This window comes from Halichoeres trimaculatus, unplaced genomic scaffold (assembly GCF_033239565.1).
Source record: "Halichoeres trimaculatus isolate MK-OKI-2021-1 unplaced genomic scaffold, fHalTri1.1 fHalTri1_scaffold_3, whole genome shotgun sequence".
NCBI lineage: Eukaryota > Metazoa > Chordata > Actinopteri > Labriformes > Labridae > Halichoeres > Halichoeres trimaculatus.
The window spans coordinates 17,346,981-17,369,551 of NW_027437181.1; the positions used below are offsets into that span (position 1 = coordinate 17,346,981).

At 39.6% G+C, this 22,571-nt stretch overlaps 1 protein-coding gene across 2 annotated transcripts in view; it reads left to right on the plus strand.

Annotated features, from left to right (window-relative positions):
- Positions 1-22,571, plus strand: part of syt7b (synaptotagmin VIIb) — a 112,877-nt gene that overhangs the window by 61,055 nt on the left and 29,251 nt on the right. Inside the window, exons 3-7 of one of the 2 annotated variants that reach the window (XM_074666435.1) lie at positions 1,882-1,961; positions 3,906-4,043; positions 8,797-8,997; positions 14,784-15,131; positions 19,817-19,939. In XM_074666435.1, the coding sequence (XP_074522536.1) occupies positions 1,882-1,961; positions 3,906-4,043; positions 8,797-8,997; positions 14,784-15,131; positions 19,817-19,939 (890 nt within the window). The remainder of the gene's footprint in view (positions 1-1,881; positions 1,962-3,905; positions 4,044-8,796; positions 8,998-14,783; positions 15,132-19,816; positions 19,940-22,571) is intronic. The other variant, XM_074666437.1, reaches the window with a different exon arrangement.

The following is a 22,571-nucleotide window of genomic DNA, read 5'->3' on the forward strand; positions in this document are numbered from 1 at the left end:
GAGTTCAGTAAACACAGAGTTCAATAAAAACATGGAGGTCAACAGCTGTAACTACAGTATATTACTTTGCTGGAACCATGAACTGTAATGAAGTGGAAAAAGTAAAGAGTAACGAGAGTAGGATGAATAATATACACAAGGATTTTTTTATTGTACTATCTGTGTTAGATTTTGTCCTCAACATTTTGTCTATCCTTACAAATCGTTTAAGCAATATCATGGTGCTGTTTTGTGTTAAACTTAGGTAGATGTTTACTTGGAATAGATTAATAGCAGTCTTGCAGTTGATGAAACACTTTCCCCAGTATAATCATCTCAAGTATTTGAGGTGAGAAAGCTCCATGAGTCAGTATTACAGAGTCAGAGGTGAACCCTCACTTTTCTTGCAATACCAGAGGAAACTGAGAGTGGGGTCAACAACAAAACTTGAGCATGGCGGCCAGCAGAGAGGGAAGAAAAAACAACAGGCTCTCATCGAGTATCATAAATCTCCCATTTCATCCATGGAGTAAGCAGGAGGCATTTATGTATTATTGAAGGGTCATTTTGGGGCTTTTGTCCTTTATTTGAGAGAACTTAAGGTGGGAAGAAAGACAGTAAAGACGTGGAATAAACTCCATAGGGACTCACTCTATGACAGGGGTGGCCGACCTGTGGCTCGCGAGCTACAAGTGGCTCTTTGCCTTTTGGTGTTGGGATCAGTATTGATCAATACTCGGGTGATGAGATCGATACTTAAGTTTCATTTTCTCTTCATGTGCTCCTCTCAATTGCTTGTGTGCTCATAATATCTATCTATCTACCTATCTATCCATCTATCTATCTTTCTATCTAGCTATCTATCTAGCTATCTAGGTCCCTAGTCTCTAGTCCCACGATTATTTGTATGGCTCTTGGTCTCTGACTGGTTGGCCACCCCTGTTCTATGACCAATGTGACAAGGACACCAAAGCGGTCAAAAAAGCTCAAGCAACATTTGTAGTTTCAGGAAACAACTTTATTTGACCAATGCATTTTGGCTTGTGGCCTTCATCAGGATGATGAAACTAAACCAATCCAAACCAGTGCTTTGTAAGCTGGGTCTATACTGGGACTATGAAATATTGATGTGACTATTTAGACACTGTAATACAGTGGCTATCTCAGTACTATGTCAGATCTTGAAGGTTCCTGGTTTGAATCTGTTGAGGACTGTAAGCATTTCTGTCGACTGAATGGGATGAAAAAAACAATCTCAACATTTTGTCTGGCTTTGGGGATATTACAGAATCAACATAAGATTCCAAACCACAACCACATTACTGTTCTTGTTCCCTTTTAAAAGACATCACAGCTGCCCTAGCTGTGTAAGTAGCTGAATTATTGAAGCAGAACACATCAGCTGATAGCTGACAATGTAGCCACAGCCTCTCCATGCTTTGGCGTGGTGGCTATGCTGACGCCTCTTTCCCTAAACAGAAAAAAGCCTTCAAGAGAAACCAAACAGCGTTGTGTCAACACCAATGAAAGGATTTTGATAAAAAAAGAGGTTTCTGTTATAATTCACTCAGTGCATAGTGATCATGTGAGCATCCTTCCTCTATGAAGACATGTCAGTGCATGTGTGATGCATATGAGAGAGAGTGTGTTCCTACATCTCATTGTAACGCAGTGTTCTCTCATCACATTTTGATCCTCTGTTAGTCCTGGCTTCAAACCAAGTGCTGCTTCTCCCCTCATTTATCTTATTTTGCTGCATGTTTGTAACCTGATGCTGCTCTAACACCTTCATAATGAGCACTTGACTTGCAAAAATGTGTTTGTCAACAATGATGAGGACACGGCTCTAAGATCTGTCTCCTTTCATCGTTGCCTGTCTCTCCTTCTCTTGTCTCTCTGCAGGGGAAGAGGAATAAGCCTGGGGTGGAGGCTGCCAGCTCTCCAGAATCAGTGAGAGGTCGAGGGGAAAATAAAGCCATCAAGTAGGTGTCAGAGAGCCTTAAGTGGAGGTATAAGAAAATGATGAGCGTGTGGGGCTAGTATCATGTTTTAGCAGCCAGTTTCTGATTGGAGAATTCATCTTGTGCACGATCTAAAATGTCTGACCAGACATGATGCCATTAAGACAGGGTCATATCGGGTTATAACTCTTTAATCAAAGAGACTGGATCTTTACCTCAATACCTTTTAGTTGCTAAATACCTGAGTTTCTGATTGAATAAACAGAACATAAAAAACAGATGGGACTTGTGTAGGGCTGGACAATTAATCAGATTTTAATCGTGATTTCAATTTTGCCATCTGACAATCATAAAAACAATATAATCGAAGAAAAACAATTAATATGCCACGCAGTGTAGATGTATGCAAGTTCCTGTGCTTCATAGCTCTTCTGTGTTCCATGTGCAGCCACAGTGTGTGGCTTATGTGTATCAATAATACTGTATGTGCCACTTACTTGTTCTTTAAAGTTGTGTTTAAATCAGTTCTGAAGTTTTTGAATAAATTAATAATTGTGTATATTAATTGAGGTTTCAATATCACTTAAAATAATCGGGATTCTTATTTTTACCATAATCGCCCAGCCCTAGTCTTGTGTCTGATAATCTACACAAGAACAGTTCATTCAGTTTAGGTAAGAAAGATGACTGCAGTTACAGACTTGGTTGCTTCCAAACAAGAATTTCAAGGATTTACAAACATTGCTTCAATGCAAGAAACTTTCAGGGTTTTCTACAGCTTTGAAGTTAAATCACTAAAGTTGACATTTTTTAGGTTGCATCCACATGTATGACTGTTTATTGCGGTTATCATTTAAACTTAAACTGTGTCACTATCAGAGGCGTGCACAGACTTTTCTGATAAATTCACGCAAAAGGGCCAAAAGTATGACTAAATAGTATTAATTTACACTCTTATCCTTTGATCCTACTCTGACTACAAGCATTACAGTACCCAACAGATGCATTACAGTGGCAAGATGAATCTTCTAATCATAATTCTTTGACAAGGGTTATGTTACAAACAGCTGTATCAACACCCTGCTGGTAATCACTTTGTATGATACCGACTAGTGGCTTCAGACCTTAAAAGTTACTCTAAAGAAATAATGACTTTTCATTCACTCAATTTTTCTTGTAGCTTTTAATTCAAGATAGAGTTCAAATCATCTACGAATCATTTATATTAATTTCAATCTGTTACATAATCACTAAAGAAGTCTTTACAACAGCTGTTAGGACTCAAAATATAGATGATTTGTATAACTTAATAATTGCAGGCTCACTCCTGCACAGTTTTACTGCCTAAAGAACATTTATTTGAAACATTATTTAGTCAAAAGCATGACATAAGAATAGATGTGCAGAAGGTGTGGCACTGAACGTCAGCTTACAGGTTTTTTATTTACCTATAAATCTTGTGTTTTCTGTTAAACTTTCTTTCACAAAATGTTATCCTCAGAGCTCATGTGTGTGTTTCTCTCCAATAATGCTGTGTTTTTGTTTTTCTCTGACTTTTTCGCCCCCTCTGTTATTTGTTTCCTGTTTCTTCACACAGCAGTAAAAACTTAAGGTCGTTTCTTTCTTCTCTGTCCACGGAGTTTCGTCGTGTAATAATAATTTCCACTATCAGCTTCTTTGATATGTAACTTAGCCCTACCGTCATGTTGAAACTCTTTGAAACCTTGATGAATGTAATGTAACATGGACCATTTATTCTAATGGAAAATCATTCAGGAGTGATGTTAAAAGAATTGTGTAGTTCAGGACTATAGATCTTTTCTTGACCTTTACATGTAGGAATCGGTACTATTAGATTATGTTTCCTCCTTGTTTCTCTGCACATCTGTCATATTATTCTTCATTATAGCAATCTGTGCTGCCCTCACCTGTCTCACCTCTCCTTCTCTCTCTGTTTGGCTGCAGTGATCTAGACAGAGACTTTTGGAATAACAACGACAGTAGCAATGTGCAGCAGCAGAGGTGGAGCTCCTACCCACCCAAGGAGTTCCTCTTAAATATGTCTCCCTACGCACCGTATGGAGACCCTCGCCTCACGCCCAAGTGAGTCTCAGTCATGGCTGGTAAGGGAACTCGCTGACTTGGCAGGGCTGTACTGAACAGGGGCTGATGTGCACCTTGGAAAACTCCTTCAAATCTGTGCAACAAGTTGAAGAAGAGAAGTAAAATTTGGACATTATTGGCAGAGCTGGAGTTTGATTAGCAAGGTAATTATGTGGTTTTAATAAAATCTACCCTAAAGAATGAGAAAAAGATGACAGAATAAAGCAAAGGGATGATCAATACATCACTCTGAGCAGTAAGAAGGTCGTATTTAAAAGTCTGAGGAAGGGCAGCGTTTTGTAATGCTGTCTGGACACATATCTTCAAACAGAAATCTCTGCTCATCCCTGATAATCCTCATGTTTTTTGCTTTCAGACATGTCCTCAGTGAGTCAGTGTTTAGTATGCACTGCTGGCCATGCAGCACCTGATAGAGACGTGCACCATCCCTCAATATTACTATGATTCCTCAGACTGCCCTCACATTGACAGAAATATAACCATGTTCCACATGATCGCTTTCTGATAGAAAGACAGTGTCTCTGTCTGCTAACAGCCAAGAGGAATTAATGGATACATTTGAAAAAAAGGCCTTGAATCATGAATGTCTGTGGGATGTGTTGAGACCCACTTTTTAAGTCTAATCAGCAGCTGAAGCGAAAACTCACAGCACAGAACATCAAATCTGTGACGTGACATTTTATTTTGCTCCCACGTGATACACAGAGTGCGCAAGTGAAAGGTTTGATAGCCCCTTTCCCTACAGCCCTGCTAGCCCAATCAGACCCTCTTTACCTCTCACCTGCAGCCCATGGAGTGTTACCATGGAGATGGACAACCCTCGGAGAGCAGATCAGACTGTTTCACCTGAAACTTTTTCCTCCTCCTTGTACAACACAGCCTCTGCTCTCTAAGCATTTAAAGCTGGATCCCTGAGCGCTGTAGCAAACAGCTTAAACATACGTTTAGCTAAGCCTTCAGGGATCCTCGGAGGGTTGACTGTTATTGATTTAGCTATAAAGGTTGTTTTATTCGCTTTTCTTGTCTTGTTTCTTCAATGAAGTTGTTGTTTTAAGAATTAGTTTTAATTTTTAGACGATTTCTTATTTGCTTCCTGGCAGAGGCTTGGATGAGATGATTAACACCGTTTTTAGCCCCTTCCTGTTTCATCAAATTTAACTGTGAGCAAAAAGAGGAAAGAGAGGAATTTAGCCTTCACAGGTAACACAGTTTAACTCTTGGTCTCAATAAATATTCACCAACACAAAATAGCTGGTTTATTTAATCAGAAAAGAAAACAGTGTGTAAACACTTCAATTTCCTGTCTAACAGAAGTAAAAACTGCCATTTTTTATCATGAAGTTTTGTCTTTGATTACACTCAGATCCAATTTGGATTTAATATGTTCTCAAGTGTTTTTGTTATTTTAAGCTAAGTTAAGCTGGAGTATGGCAGCAGGGGATCAGGAGAGGAAGAAGGTCTTTCATGGTTTGATCCATGGCAGCTTTTGTATGTTTAAATGTCCTTGGGTGGGAACTGAATCTAAAGTGAGGCCAACTGTGTGTGAATGACTATATCAGAAATGGGTAGGTTGGCAACGTCCCATGTATTAATGTTCATGTAGATGGTTGACTGTTGCGTTTTATGTTAAAGCCCTTTGAGAGGTCAGAAGACATAAAAGCGCTAAATATAGGTGCAGTCCATTTACTATAATTGTCACCTGGCTCTGGCTTCATATTTAACCGCCCAGTATGAAAGTCAATTTAATCTTTTATAATCCTCTGCCAGAAAGCTAATAAGTGTGAGTCCCAAACTGTCCCACTGTTCCTTTAATTTTTTTCAGTAGTTGTTTTTTGTGTGTGTGTGCGTGTGTGTAGTCTCACCTCTCACCTACCTCTCTGCTCGCTCTGTGTTTTCAGCTCATTTATTGTCACTACTCCCACTATCACTCAGCGTACTGTAAGTGCTTTAAGGCTGCCTGATAACCCTCCTGAGTCTGCTCCGCTGAGCCCTTTTCTAAAAATAGACTCACGGTCTCTGTTGTGTATCGTTCAGCAATTAAGTGTTTGGATGGTACAACGTCTGTTTCATATCAACCTCCATTTCATCACTTAGATGCATTTGCACATCACTGAGGCATTCAGTGAACCTGTTCATTCTTATCCTCTCTAATTATCACTCACTTGACTCTTTCATAACCACATTGATCAATGACTGTGCTGTATCTCTGCAGTGATGGCTGAGTGGTTTTAAAATCAACTGGGATTGTTCTGATGGTTCTGCCTCTTATTACATTTATACCTGAGGGGCTTTCATTGTGTCGATGACAGTGGGAATTGTCAGCTGTGGGACAGCCGATCAGTGTCAACTAGTTCAAGTTTCTCAGCACCAAGTTAATGATGCATTTGTAAAGGTAAAGTCATTCTTTCTTGGGTGAAGAAATGCATTAGAACTTATTTTTATAGCGCTATTTATAGGTAAGCAATGACAGAGGATTAGCACTAGAAAGATAAAAAAATCTGATTTTCAGAAAAAAGTGGTATTGTGATGAGAATTAAGTCTTTCTTTTTATATAATGATTATATTCCTGTAAACTATAACTTAATTTACATTAACCCACAAGACCCAGCATCCACATATGTGGACATTACATTTCTGCCTCTCAGACCCATGATACTTATTTTTTTTTTAACTTTGATCTAGTAGCCACATTTAGGGACACTGCCCACATCATCTTTTGGTGAAATCACAACATTACACCTATTTTTTAGGGATGCACGATATTGGATTTTTGCCGATATCCGATATGCCGATATATCGAAACCCCTTTTGGCCGATACCGATACCAATAATCACAAGTTTGTTTGTTTTTTTCACTGTAAAGAAAGCTAAGTCTATCCTGTACTGGAATTTATATGTTACTCTTATTGTGACGGTCTTATTTGTTTAAGAAACACACATAAAACAAGACAAAAAACATTTGATTTTACCATAAATAAGAAATGTATTATTTTTTCAAACTCAAGACATTCAGTGTTGAAATACAGAAAAAGATTTCTTTAGATCACATGAACTTTAAATGTACAATGCATTTTTAAACATAACCAAGTTTCATTTGATTATTTTAGAGCTACTGTAACAACCTGGTGACAGACACAGAGCTCTGCAGTGCAAATAAATGAAGTGCTACATTTTATTTAAGGAGCTTTTTTTTCAGATGGAAAATAATAATAATCCTAACTGAATAGCACCTTATCGGCTGTGCATATCGGCAGAAATTTTCATATCTGACGATACCGATAAACGTGTTTTTAAGCTTTTATCAGCTGATACCGATATTGTGCCGATAATATCGTGCATCCCTACTATTTTTGTGAAAAAACAACATTTTTAAGTACAATAACACTGCTAACAAACAACTAATAGAGAACTCATTATACAAATAATCAAACTTTTCGTACAAAGACCAAGTTTAGTTATTATACTTATTAGGTCTCACTTTTCCCAAATAGCAAGGCGAATTAAAAATTGCACACCAGACAAAAGCTTGGGTCTTAAGAGGTTAAAGTATGACTTCAACCTCATTACATTACAACTTTATTTTTGTAACATAGCAATTTTATCCTGGTTACATTATGGTTTTCATTTTGTGAAAAAGACTCTAGTCTTTGTAGCATGAGTCTTGTGCTTGAAGCAGTTTAATATGAGTGCAACAACACACAGAAATTCATTCATTTTACCTTCACCCTACACTCAGTGTCTAAAAATGTTGTTGAAGACATCTTCCTAATGTGCGGCTTTGTGTCAAGTTTGTCCTCACTCCGTTGGATGTGTCTCTTCTGAAGTCAACTGTCTGTGCTCGTCTGACTCAGGTCATCTGGGGTGGGTTTGGTGGCAAAATGAGGTATGAGTAATGGGATTTCAGTGTGGAGGAAATGTTACACAAACTCATTAGATAAAAAGTGCTTTTGTTTTCATTATGAGCTGCAGGTGAGCTGCTGTGAGATTAGAGAGACATTAGCGTTTTATTATCATCAGCTCTATCTGCACGGTGAGATTATGAAGGTGATGCATCTGCATCATTACTGAGCTATTATGTCCCAGTTCATGCAGCCAGCGGGTTGGTCATTGTTGTCCCCTGTGGAGGAAATGTGGCTAACATGCTGCATCTCTGACCCCTGACACTCAGTGGCCTATGGCTTAATTTAGAATGCATAAATATGTTTCAAGCTGTAAAAAAAAAAAAATCACTCAAATTAAATGTATCTAATCTTACCTTGGGTAGTTATGTTTTTGGTAGTAATGCGTATAAGGCATCAATAATGTCTTGATTACATGCTGAAAGCCAGCAAAGCAACCTTCTGGACTTCATGTCTGTCCATTTTGAACCAAGTTTTATGTATTTCGACAGATGCCTTTGTCCAGAGAATAAAAAGCCAAAATGTTTTCAACTCTTTTCTTCAGTGGCTCACAGGGTTACATAGTTCAACTCAGTCCAGACCTCTCCACTGCATTTTTATTGCCTGTCTGGCTGACTGGCTGCTGCTCCAGGTTTCTGTTGTTAACCGGACACTTGTGGCTAAACTGAGAGCTAACAGTGTCTTACCTACACGTTTCACTAACTATTTATGACTCCTCTGCTCTCTGGCTCTGTACGTCTGTGCGTCTGTCTCTCGTCTGTACGTCTCTCTTTCTCCTGGTCCTTTCTTTCTGTCTGTCCGTGTATCTCTGTCTCCCTCACTGTCCCTCCCAGTGGGGCTGCAGATAAGGGTGGGCAGGGCGGTGCTGGACCCTCACCGGGGGCCAGTAGCAGCGGGGTTGGTGCTTGCTCTGGGACTGGGGAGGGGCCCAGTCGCAGTGACAGCGTTCGGAGCATGGTGACGGGGGGCAGCAAGGCCGGGCGCTGGCAGACGATCCAGAGCCACTTGCATGCCGGAGGCCTGCGGCTCAGCAAGTGAGTGGCGCATGGTGCCTGGGGGCACGCATGAGGGACAACAAGGGGTTCAACTAAGCATGGTGTGGATATCAAGGAACACTGACAGCTTGTAAAACCTTGATGAATGCCATTGTTGCACGTAAATAAAGACAGACATGAACAGAAGCTATTTTTGACACCATGCAGATGACGATGTGAAGCAGACCTGAAGCCAGCTGTTCTGCTGACTGTACCTGTGTGCATGACTGAATGCTAGCTGAAGTCTCTTGACTGCAGAGGGATAGGTCACTCAACAAATACTTTTTTTATGTCAGCTGCCAACCCTCCACCAGCTGATGACAGGACAGCCTCAGACAAAATGAATCCACAGTCATGCTGCTTCCCTGCATGCTCAGATTTTCTGCTGGCTGTGACAGTTTTTTAGGACTTCAAACCAATCGGACGCTCACTAGAAATCTTCAGAAATGTGTTCTTGCTTACCTCAGGTAGCAGCTTTTCAAATTCAGAGAGAGTTACTGCAAAAACAGCAGGGGAGCAGTTCCAGTGATATAAATGAACTTCTTCCCTAATGAGGCTCAATTTTAACAGAAGCCCACTGAATATCAAACTGTGATTAAGATTCAAAGTGGAAGGAACTGGTACTTGAAGTAAACTCCCATTCATTTTTCTCACACAAACAATGATACTTGACTCACAGTCGGTGAATTTCTACAGCTTGCATCATCAAAAGGAAATAATAAGAAGTGTTAGAAACATCTGTTTCTTGGATAAGAAATGAAAGGTTTGTTCTCTAAGATGGGCCCCAAACACAACAGATTTAGACCTTTTTTGTAAATATATGAAATGTTAAAACTGAAAAATATTTTATGAAAATGAGCTCATATTAATTTTGATGCCAGCAAATGTGTCAAAGTTGGAACAGTGACAAAACTCTGAAAAAGTTTTGATTGCTCAAAAAACACCCACGGGAATGACACAGGGTGCTCTGGAGAGGCAGACTCTCTCAAAAATAAAGATTTGAAGAGGTTAATCACTGAGAGATAGATGAGCAAATACTGTGCCATCGCAGAGTTCTGTTCCTCAGAATTACAAAGACTTCAGGGATTTCATTATTGATAATAAAGATATAAAAGATTCAAAGAATCTTAACATATCTCTGTACAAAAGGGACAACTCCCAAAACCAACACAACATCCAGGCACCACTGCAAACAGACATGGCTCTGTAGTGTAAATCATTGCATGGACTAAAAAAACATCACATTTATTAACCGCTATACTGGGCAAGAATTGGACAACACTTCTCCAGCAAAATACGAGAAATTGGTCTATTTGCTTCCTAAATGTTTATAGATTGTTGTTAAAAGAAGAGACGATGCAACACAACACCTAACTGTTTTGAAAGTCATTGCTGGCATCATATTAACAATGAGAATTCATCTTTAATGGAAAAATTCATTTTACATTGTAAACATTTGGTTTGTTCTTTTTCCATTGATTCCTGTTTTATCAACATTATACATAATGTCTGAACTCTCATTGAATTAGGGTTGTAATTTCTCAGCGTTGTAATACTTCAAAGTAAACAGGGATCACTTAATAAATGTAAAAGACAATTTTTATTAGAATATGATTGGAATACCTTAGTGAGTGTGTGAATGAATGGTTGTCTGTCTCTGTGTCAGCCCTGTGATTGACTGGCAACCAGTCCAGGGTTTACCACGCCTTTCGCCCAATGACAGCTGAGATAGGCTCCAGCCACCCGCAACCCTGAACAGGAAAATGAATGAATGAATGAAATACCTTAAAGAATCACCAAGGTGATGTAGTTTCAATGTGTGGGTTACCATCAAGTGGAAGCTCAAAGGTAACTTGAAGCTGAATAACATGACATCTTTCAACATGACACAGTGTCTCTGAAATTTAAAACTGTAACTGCTGACACTTGTGTCCAGTGCCGTTTAGACTGGCATTCGTTTTAAACCCTACTGACAAAGTGAGTTTACCCTCAATGTAAATAAATATTAAAATTTGATATAAACCTCTGTTCAGAAAAGGGAAAAGTTTGCCACAACAAACACACTGTGTGAAGGAATGAAAGGATTTTGGTTAAATCAAAAATACAATATAAACACTTCTTATGTAGTTGTTATTTAACCCAACACATATCTTACATTTGTCTGCTGATATCGGCAAAGATCACGGGGGGGTGATTAAGCTGTAAAAAAAAAAATAGGTCATAGTATGCATCGTTAATATATGACATTGTAAAAGGTACGTAAATAAATCATGTAATTACAGTATTACTACACAATACATCAATAAAAATTTAGAGCAAATACAGTTTACTGTATAAATAAATAAGTGTACCACAAAGGTTCTCAGCCAGCTCTGTGTGTTTGTAATGGCTTTTTTTTGGTGATACTGTAGATTGATTAGAAGAAAGACGTTTAAAGTCTGCCCTCAGAAATAATCTCTTCCTCTTCATCAGACTGTATTTTCAACGCAGTGAATGACGTATTCGGCACATCTGATTTCAAAATGCAAGTCAGTTGTATAACAACTCAGTTTGTAGCTTTTTAACAACATGTCAATTATACTCCTGCTAGTAGTTCTCCTGTCACTCTTCTGTTTTGCTCCCTGTCAGATCTACCTGTATTTCCATTTCTCCTCTGGAATTGGTTTCTATTTTGGGGCATTTTTTACCTCTCCATCACTCAGTCTCTCTCTTTCCCTCCCTTTCTCTCTCCACTTTTAGTACAATTTTTCCTTGCTCTGACTCTGTCTTCGTTTTTCACCCTTCTCAATTTTCCTTAATTACAAAATCATTCAAGGTTTATAGTCATCTTAATTGACTTTCAAGCAAGAAGAAATGTGAAAATAACCCTCTACGTCGGTAATAGGATACAGCAGATAAAGAAGGCTCGCTCTTGGAGTGTTTGAATGACACACACAGAGGACAATAAATATGTAGAGGATCTGACAGCACATATAGAAACAACAGTCAGGGAAATCGTTAGAAGCACACTTTTTGGACCTAGACATGATATGCAACATAGACCTTTCTTCTGAGCTACATAATCTGTACCTTTATCACAACATGACCCGCTTCCTGTGTTCTGATATAAATCGGTAGTTGTTGTATTTATGCAAAATGTAGGAAAGCCTTGTTTTCAAAACATACTTATTGGTTAAGCAATTTCAGTGCCTGTAAAGAATCACATTGGTTTTAAACGAGAACGAAGCAACATGAAATATTTGTTACCAGAAAATCTGTGCCTTCCTGTCTAATGTATTGTTTCAGGTCTGTTTCTCACTTTAATGTGAGACTTTTAAACCTCTGAGTAATTTCTGCACCTGGCTGATTGAAAGTTGAGCTGTTTGATGTAACTGTTCAGATTTTCGTATAACTGTTGCACACTTGGACACAATAGCAGAATTTCTAAGCATCACTTTTTCTCACTCAAACACACTGTAATAAATGTCTCAGCTGCCCTTCACACTCACAATGTTAGTATTACAGCAGGCTACATGCTACAATGCTGACTCTCTATTGCAAACTGTTTTACTCTGAAAATTCAATATCTAGTGACTAATTTACACAAACAGAAGTCTGGTTTCTCTCGTACACACTATACATTTGTGTCATTTTGTTTGTACAGTGTTTTATTGCTTTTCCTCAACTGGGAAAACAGAAAAAGAAGCACATCACCTTTCCCCAGTAATTATGTCAAAATTGGAACGAAGATTATTAAAGCTATAGGTTTTTGTTTTCATCCAGCGTAGATAATGTATTAAACTGTTTTTGTCTCAAATTTGAGTCATGCATCCAGGAGTTATTGTTAATTTAAAATGATTGCCAATTAGGGCCTGAAACTGTGCAGCATTTCAATTTATTTGAGCATGAAGAGGAATTGGGTCAGCTCCAAATTTAAGTGCATACGGCCATCAATGATTAAAAAGAGCTGAAAAAGATTTTGACATCCGTCATACTCCTCATCAAAGCTTGGTTATGGAGGTACTTCTCCAAATATTGATAATTGTGTATTAGTAATGCATCACAACTGAGGAACTCAACATGTTAGAACCATGTTGTATATGTTAATCATTACAAAATACAACTTCTTTTAAGAAACTTATTTGGGAAAAATAATTTCTTAGAATAAAGATAAACCTTAGCTGCTGTTCAAATGAGAAAGCTGTGAATCAGTTCACTTTTTGTTACCCTTTGAAACATCAAACTGAGTCAAAACTGCCCAAAAAATCCAAATTGGATAAAGAAGACTTTGCTACATGTTTTAGTTTGTGTAGACTTTTAGTTGTGTGCACTGTTAGACATACTCAGAAAACTCCTCGATCGTATATTTTTCATCAATTCCTCTCTCTTGAGGTACATCAGAGACAAACATTCTCTCCATATGAAAATGTGATTGCCTCTCTTTTGTGCGGATGATTTGGTTCAGAGGCTTATTTGACCCCCAGAAGTGATCCAGCTAATAGCTACCTAATGTTGTTTATGCAGAACAGGAATGAGACTTTTGCTTCTGGAGCCCCAAATGCCCAAACTACCTCCTACCATTTCCAAACTCTTTGACACTTCTGCTCAACAGAAATACAGTGAACAACTTTCAAACATTATCTCAAATTTGTTTCTGTTAAATTATTAAACAAAAGTAAATAACCATTCCCTTCAAAGCCTGTCCTCAGGAAAGAGCTAATAGCGTGTTGAAAGTGAATGTGCGTGCATGGGTGCATGAATATGAGCACTGTCTTGTATTGACTTGATACAGCATTGCTCTGCTCCTTGGCGTGCTCGTCTCCTGACTCTCCAGAGTTAGAGCCCAGTTAATACCAAGGAGCAGCGCTTACACAACTCAAGCCTAGGCAGTAAATCCTCCCTCGCAGCGTTAGTTTCAGACAGAGCTGTTTAGCACGAGCTTACAGTTATCAGGCAGGCCAGTGATTGAGCAGAGGATAAGGAGGTGAAGCACTGTTACATGATTGTAAGAGTAGCAGGCCGGTAATTAGAGAGCCAACTTAAAGAACGGTGATTGGAGGCGGTGCTCAGAAAGATTGATGAGAGGGCTGAGGGTGAGGAAAGATGAATGGAGGGAGGAGATAGGGAGAATTTGAGCTTGGAGGCACCGTGGTGGAGAAGACAGCGGAAAGAAAACAGTGGGGGCAGACAGGACCTTCGAGAGGGAGCAGTGGAAGCAAAAGTCAACAAGGCGAGAAGGTAGAAGTAGGTCAAGTCTAATAGGGGAGAGAGGCAATGTAGAGAAACAATTTAGCAGTGCAGATGGAGAGAAACTCAGTTAAGTGACAATTATACCACAGTTTTGCCTGGTTTCAATTCCACAGAGGTAAAGTTTGTTTAGACACCGGCTTGGAAAAGAGCATTGGACTGTTTCCTCATTGCATGCAGCCTAAAACTATCAAACTGTCTTACAGATTCAGCTGAAATTCTGCAAGTGTTTTCAAACAGTTGTTCAATAGTTATCTAAAGCTTCTTCTCTTCTTTTTCTCTCTGTTTCACTGGACTTCTTTGTTGTTTGTTCTCCCTTGATCCTCTCCCTCCTTTGATATTCACTGCAAACACTGTGTTCCCACATTTCAATCTCTGCTGTATCTCTGTTTATCCTCCACATATTTATGCTCCACACCCTCCCTTTCACATCGTCAACATGGTCGCGTGTACTCTCAACATCTCTAAATCCTCCCCTGTCCCCGTGTCCCCCGTGTTATCTCTAACTCCGATGTCTTCCCTGTTGTATCCATCTCTCTCCTTGCCGTGTGTCTGCTCAGTTTCGGAGATGCCTCCCTCTCCTCTGCTTCCACTCTGGAGCACATCCCTTCCTCGGCTGTGGCGCGCCCTCGGCCCCTGGTTCGACAGCAGAGCCTCCAGCAGCCCCTCACCCACCAGCCCCCTCCAGGTCCAAATGACCCCCCAGTAACCTCACAAAGCCTGGGCCAGCTGCACACAGGCCCAGGCGGCGGGAGCCACCGTGGGGGCCCGCGCGGGGTCCGGGGGAGTCCGGCTGGAGCCTCTCGTTACAGAGGCACTGGAGCAGGCCGGTCGAGGTCAAATCCTGGCAGCTGGGATCACATGGTGGAGCAGATCCGCCACAGAGGCCTGGATGTCAAGTCGTTCTTGTAAGTGTCATCAACTTTTCTACTCCAGGAAATGTTGCATCAGGACAGCCTGACAGAAAACACGACTGAATATGAATGATGCTCTTACTATCAGTGGTGCGGGGTGAACTACATCCCTGTGTGATGTGTTACGCTGCTGACCTCATCTTTTTGTTTCCAGCTTTGTCATTTTATCAGGCACACTAATGTAATGTTACCTAACACAGCAGTGCTGCAGCAAATCAAGCATTCAAATTTGGTTATTGTTGTTTTGGAGAGGTTTTGAATCAATGGAGTTTTTATTATTTAGGGCGGTAATGAAGATTGTGACTAATTTGGAAGATGCACTAAGAGCCGTTTTTTTTAATTATAACTACGAGTCCAAATCTGAAATGATACAGAGATATTAGATGGATGAATCTTTGGTATTGAATTCAGCAGCAATTAGTCATTATTCAGCTCAGGACTGTTGTTTCAACACCTGTGATGATGGTTTGTGCCCCCTGTGGTCAAAGGGTCTTTAGAGTTTGTCTTTTTATCTAATTTAAGCTATTTTCTGGGTCTAATCAAAGGACAGGACAGTGGAAAGAGCAAGAAATGGGACAAGAGTGGGAAGTTACATGCAAAAAAAAGGGGTAGATCCAAACTCCCTCAAAGGCTAGCCTCATGGGGCACGACCTAAACTCCCAGCCTACCTGCACACTAGTCTTAACTGATTTTGTCTTTATTCAACAGTCAAATCAAGAATTCTTTGCTGCTAAACATGTAGGAAAGGATTAACAGCAGAGTACAGTTCAACACTTGGCCTGACTCCTACCCCAGTGGTTTCAGACATTAAAAAATAACTGTAGGATTACTCACTCTTTTTGCTAATGGTCTTTTTTTGCTTTTTTGTATCATAACAAGATGTCAGTAAATTTTATTCATAGCCAGCTAAGCTTTAAATCCTGGTAAATAAGGGAGCTTCGAAATAATCATTCCCAAACAGTAATGCAGATTGTTGATTACAAATCCTTTAGCCATATTTATGTAACCTCACTTTCTGATTAGCCATCATTTATTTACTTTCGCTCACTAAAAACATTTGCATTTCCTGACAAAACACACATTGACAACAGATAGGAAAAAGGATGACAGTTTGGCATGGCAAAAATATTTTAACTCTGAACCAAACACTGGATCTAAAGACATGTTTTGCCCCTTTATAACAGTCTACAAAGAGTTGAATAAAAAATGACTTTGGCTTTACATTGCTACCAATGTACAGACACAAGAAAAGACAAAGGTAAGACTTAAGCATAAACCTGCGAAGAACAGTCCTATAAATGTAAATTTACTGTGCAAAGGTGCTGAATATGGGGAGATATATTGTTCCTGTATGTGACACACTCCAGTACATCCCATGCTGATGAGGATAGATGCTATGTGATTGTCTTGGATACACGCACCTAAAGCTCTGCTCCTCTGCTTGACTTGAACAATAGATTGCAGATGATATGCTCTACAAAGCAGCCTCACATGATGCTCCTCTGCCTGCTCTTCTTACCGTGTGCGCCCACACACATATACAAAATACACACGCAGAGCACTGCACTTCCAGACTTTTTGCGTGTCTTCCCATTAACAGTGTCTTCAGGCCAGTGACCTCCCTGCCTCTGTGAATCATCATTCAAATAAGGCACATACATAAGGCAGAGGTATCGCCCCATTGTCCCCGTCCTCATGAATCTCATTGGACCAAACACATCAGATGTTGACCCTGGAGGGCGAAGCATGCTACAGGGAGTGGGATCATCATGCATTTGAGATTTGTGGAGTATGAACAATAAAAGGCAGCAGTATCACCTTCTACATGTTCAAGCCTGACGCACAGAGCAGACACCGACCCACCCTGCTTATATTTCAGATCAATAAGGCCAGTGAAGGTGGTAATGATTTCAGAGCCCTCCGGTTAAAGTGCACGTGTCTTTTTCGGTCATCCATACAAATCCATTCACCTCATCGATGGACGTCATGTTGTTACTGTTTACACATCCCTAGTGGTGTGCTGTCTCTCAAGTGCTAATGTGTTCCCCTTGTTGTCGATATTGTTCCAACATCATCTTGCTACAGATGGGGCAGCTCTACAGAGAGCGCAGGAAAGCTGGAAAATACAATCACAAGTGTGAGATATGGAGAGATAAGAACAATCAGAGGGAAACTGATGAGAAACAGATGAAACCAAAACAAAAAGCACAAGATGGGCTTTTTTTTGTCTTTTTACTGGCACTTGTTTAGACTTTACAATGTGCACTGAGACACATTTGTTTCCACTTGGCTTCTCTTTCAACAACCTAGGATTTAAAGAAAAAACACTCCTGAGGGAATCTGTCAAGTTCTTGAAGTCTGACTCACTAATAACAGTCCACATTCACATTTGGATCTTTCTTTTACAGTCTGGTGTCACCATCATACAAGTGCAGATGATGATTAAATGCAAAAACCACACAAAAAAACTATGAATAATATCTCAAGCTAGTTTCAGTTTTATGTCAAAGATTCCAAAGCTAACCACCCACCCCCAAGATCTTAATTGCCATGTCAATGTTGTCGATTGAAATTTGTTTTAGTGGGCGTCACACACTTTTAACATTCACTCAACACACTACACAATAAAGAAAACTCACAAAATAAAATCCAGCAGAAGCATCCAGAAGAAAAAACTGCCCAATAATAAAATGCAATTAGTGAAAGAATGAGATATGATGAATAAAACCAAAGGAAATATATACTGAGACACCTGTGGAAGCCAAGGTTTAACAAGGTCCACGACTTTCAAACAATAAACATGGCAGATAAACTGCACAAACACCGTCCTTGGATTAGCACCATGTGAGAGGATGAATGGAGAAGAAATAAGAGTGTGAAAGGACAACATGAGAAGCCTGAATAAGCAAACATTATGTGCCTACATATGAGTCGTTCTTTTGTGGCTGTAAGCTTCAAGGTTAGATGCAGGCAAATGTTAATTTGTTCAGACCACTGTATGTATGGCCTCTTCAATCCGTCATGCAGCACACTACAATAAGAAGTAATTTAAATTACTTCAGGCATCTTTAGAGGGAGAAAAATTACATGATTTGTTTCTATGTTGCAGGTTTGTTCAAGGCCAGCTCAGTTTTCATTGATTTCTCATTTTTAAATTCTTTTCTTTTCTTTTTTGCGTGTCATGTGAATTGAGCCTAGATTCCTTCCTCTGAATCAGTCCAAACATTTCTGTCAGGAATTTGCTTCTCTATTTTTACACATTTGTTTTTCGGGGAAACTGATGAAAGGAGACGATAAAGGCACTGAGGCATCAGTTATTCTCAGCCCTTCTGTTCATTTAACTCATTTCAAACACGTCTATGATGACAGCATTAACAGTAGGTTTCAAAACAATTTGAGTTTCCTGGAGCCTAGAAGACATTTCACACCCATAATATAATCAGATGTACTCTTAAGGTTAAGTGCAAGGAAAACAGCATCTTTAAGATGTTTCTCAAAGTTTATATTTAAGATTTTAGAGACTAAGATTAATAGTATTGTCCCCCTGTTTCAATTGGACCTGCAATGGTATAAAAAAGTAAATGTAAGTAGTGCATGAGTTAGTGGTGTCCCATGTTGGACAAGTCACTGTAAACAGATAAGTAGTTAAAACTATCAGTTTAGAACACAACTGAATTACTCTGGGAGTTATGCGTTGTGAGATAGTTCCCGGTATTTACTTCAGCACTTTTTTTTTCTTTTACTTTGGTCCTCTTATTAATGTGCTACCGCTCAGGTAATTCACTAATTGGTTCTCTGAAAGTTTCACACTCAGCAGTTGAGATGGGAAGCATATCTTCAACAGCATACCTTGCACTCAGTCTGTTTTAGTCCTCAGAGGCGTTCAAATAGTGAAGCTGGTGGCGATTTAAAATCAAGCTTTGGCTGTTTGAACGGAGATGCTCCTTCTTGGTGTGCAGAGCTAACAGGAGCTGCACCAGGTTCACCAGCAACTAGTTTAACAGAAGCATTTTATTTGGTCAGGTGCCTCACGGCATCAGAATTACTCACCTGTGAAAATTAGTGAGCAAAGTTTTCCCTCCAGCACACAGACTTCAACTCACAAGATATTCTTCCTTGTGTGCCGGCATAGGCATCATCTCAACACTTGGTCAGATGACTAATCCTTAGTAAAGTAACAAGTTACAGGTCTTTTAGAGTCTCAGTCCCTGTAACATGTTTTTTGATTTTGAAAGCACAGTAAACTTGTCATCATGGTTGTTCACAAAACTGTGTGTATCATTCAGACCTGCATAATGTACTGCAGACTAACCAGAGAAACAATTATTCACTGAAGCTTACAGTAGATCATTTAGCACCAAACTCATCTGCTTCTACCAGAGAAACTTCCCATGACTAAGCTGCAGCCAAACACCACGAGAAAAAGAGACACCAGAGACACAAATTATCATCCAAAATATGGGAATAAGACATTTTAGTTGACAGGACTTTTGAATTCCAGCCAGTCATTACTTTTAAATTTGATACTGAAAGTTTGGTTTGTAGAAATTTGTTTGTTCTGCCAAAAACAGTGAAGCCATCAAGACTGAAATGTAAACTTGTATGAGTGTCACTACACGTTTCTTTCTACAAACCTGTGTGGTTTGGTGATGTCTTTATTTTGTGTCTGGTGTGTCCAGGGAGGGCAAGATGGTGGTTCTGTCTCTAGCTATCGGCCTGGCTGAACAGGATGACTTTGCCAACCTGCCAGATCTACAGGAAGCTCCTGCAAGCATAGAAAATGAGACCACATCGGAGAAAAGGTAACAAGAAAAAAAGGATGTTTATTCATACCTAAGATTTTTATTATATTTTTTTCTTTAAATGATACAACTTTAAAATATGACCTAAAGGCAGCTTTGATCAAAGCTGTTGTTATTTTTGAAATTCAGTTTAATAACACTCTCTATTTGAGGATATAAATTTGATGGACTTGACACATACACACTACTTATTGCATATCTTTGATACTTTTTGTTGATTTGAAGAAGCTTTTATTTCAGTGGTCTTGAAAAATACTCATATGCATTAATATTATATTACCTAATAGATGCTTCAGAGCTCTCTATACACTGTTGGGAACATAAATCTGCTGTCTCTGGTGGTCTCTTGATGTAATTATACAGCACGTGCTCCTCTTCAGGCCATTAAAAAAGCACAAAGGACATGACCCTGGTAATCTAAATGGTAACTGCTTGATATTGTTAAAGCAATTAGGTTTACCCGAAGCCATATTGTAGTGACATGACTGACATCACTCTTTTCCTTTTTCCTGATTTTTCCTGTGTGCTTATACATTAAGATTTATGTTTTCTATTATTTCATCACCAGATTTCCCCATAAATTTAGGGTCCTCTAGTCTTTTTAATAATGTCCTCTGTGCTCTTGGTCTAGACCTTTGTAAGTCTGCTTGTCTGCAGCACGGTACTGTTTGATCTGGTGGCCCAAGAGAAAAGCACCCTCATTATTTAAGAGTAAGGTCCCTCACATGAAATAACTTGTCTAAAAATATGCTAACCTCTCATCGAGCGCTGATCTCAGAGTGGCTGTCAGGATGAACATCTTGGTGAACAAGAGGTTACACAGGCTGCCCTTTATCATAAAAGACCGTGTGGAGCAAAAAGGGCTCAAACCACTGTTTTAAGGGAGATTTTTGTAGTCTTCTCTTTTTCAGAAATGCTGCTTTAAAATTTCTATAACATATTTCTCACCATCTCTCTACAGTGCATCCAAGTGTGCTGCTCTAACTAGGTCAGGTGTGAATCTACTGTTGGAGCAAAATAGCAGTGTAAACTGAAAGACACAAGCTTTCATATAGGAAACAATCTTGTTTTGTTTTTTATTTTACTTCAGCCATGTGTACCTTTTTATGCTTTTGAAATTGAATTTAAAATGTGTATGAGTCAGCCAGGGGATGAAGAACGGCTTACCTCTTGTCCTCCCATCATCCTCTCTCCCTCTCTTTGTCTGGAGGTCTGTCAAGCACCTACCTCTAATCACAGCCGGCCGGTGAGCCTCTACCCAGAGGGGTCGTGTGGGCTAACTCGTCTAGTGTCCTTCTGCCGCTAATAACAGCTCTCCATCATCATCTCTGTCTGTCCCTCTCTCATCTCTCTGTCTCCGTTGTTACCCTGTAAGCTCCCATCGTTGTCAGCTGGCTCACTCCCGGTCGTTTTCAGGGAGCCCGGCCGACTGAGAACAATGGGACAGGATGATCCAGCAGAGATGTGACAAGATGCTGTCAGACAGTGAAAGGGAGATGGGAAAAGTGGGAAACCTTTACTCACTGCTTTCCAGAGAAGTAGGTTTAGGACTCTGCTCGTTTATCATTGAAATCAAATACAGGTCATTGTACAAATTTCTACAAACGAGGGATCCAGCTGTTGGAGAATACTAAGATTAAAAAAAGGCTGAGCAAATGGTGTGTTAAGTTGGGTTTTGTTGAAATGCTGCTACTGATTTTGAACAGTAAACGAGCAGGGAAAGAAGAACTTTGTATATTGAACAGCTTTAGACAAACAACACATCTGTGATTCAAGTTTCATTCACTGATTCTTCTTTGCCACAAGGAGGCAGCAAAAAAACTCTTCACATTGAAGTTAAACGTACTAGCAAACAGTTTCCTGTTGACAATAGGAAACTCTGCTATCCAAATTTGCCACCTTGTGGGGCACCAGCTGGTCCAGTGGTTTAAGCGAACACTCTTTGAACTGAGGCATCTGATAGCCCTATTTACCATGGTTACAGCATAGACTGTAAAAAAAAATAGACACTTGGCTCCGAGTAAGGTTGCCACAAAACTGCTCCCCCTGGTGGCTGGTGGCACCATAGGTCAAAAAATTTAGCCCTCCAGTCATTCCAGATAGGCTGTGGACAAACTTAAAAAAACTAATAAACCTCACCTAGAAATGTTTGTCACGTCCGACTGTTGTTGATTTGAAGATATCAATTGGCTGGCTTGTATTCAAGTTCACTGTTTTCTGAAAAGTTTTGTTTTCTTTATTTATAAGAGGTTGAAATAGCGGTTTTACATTGGAATAAATGGCGGAGCCACGCTGTCCACTCTATATACAGTCTATGGGTTACAGTTTCAGCATATCGACTCTTTTCACTACCTGTTGCTGCATGTGCAAACATAAAAGGCCAAGGCAGGCAAAGCAAAAACAAAGCCCCCCCCCCATACAGAATCAGAGCAGGTAATATCACAAGTTGTTACATTTTGGGCAAAAAGTTATTACATTTGGGGCTTAGCATCTTGTTACATTTTGGATTTTAATCCTCTTTTTTTTCATTACATAGTGGGTCATTGTTACGCATCCGTCTCTAACAGACCTCTCCTGAAGTTATTTCATGTTTAATTTTTTTGTCTCAATCTATTCTAAATTTCCCTGTTTT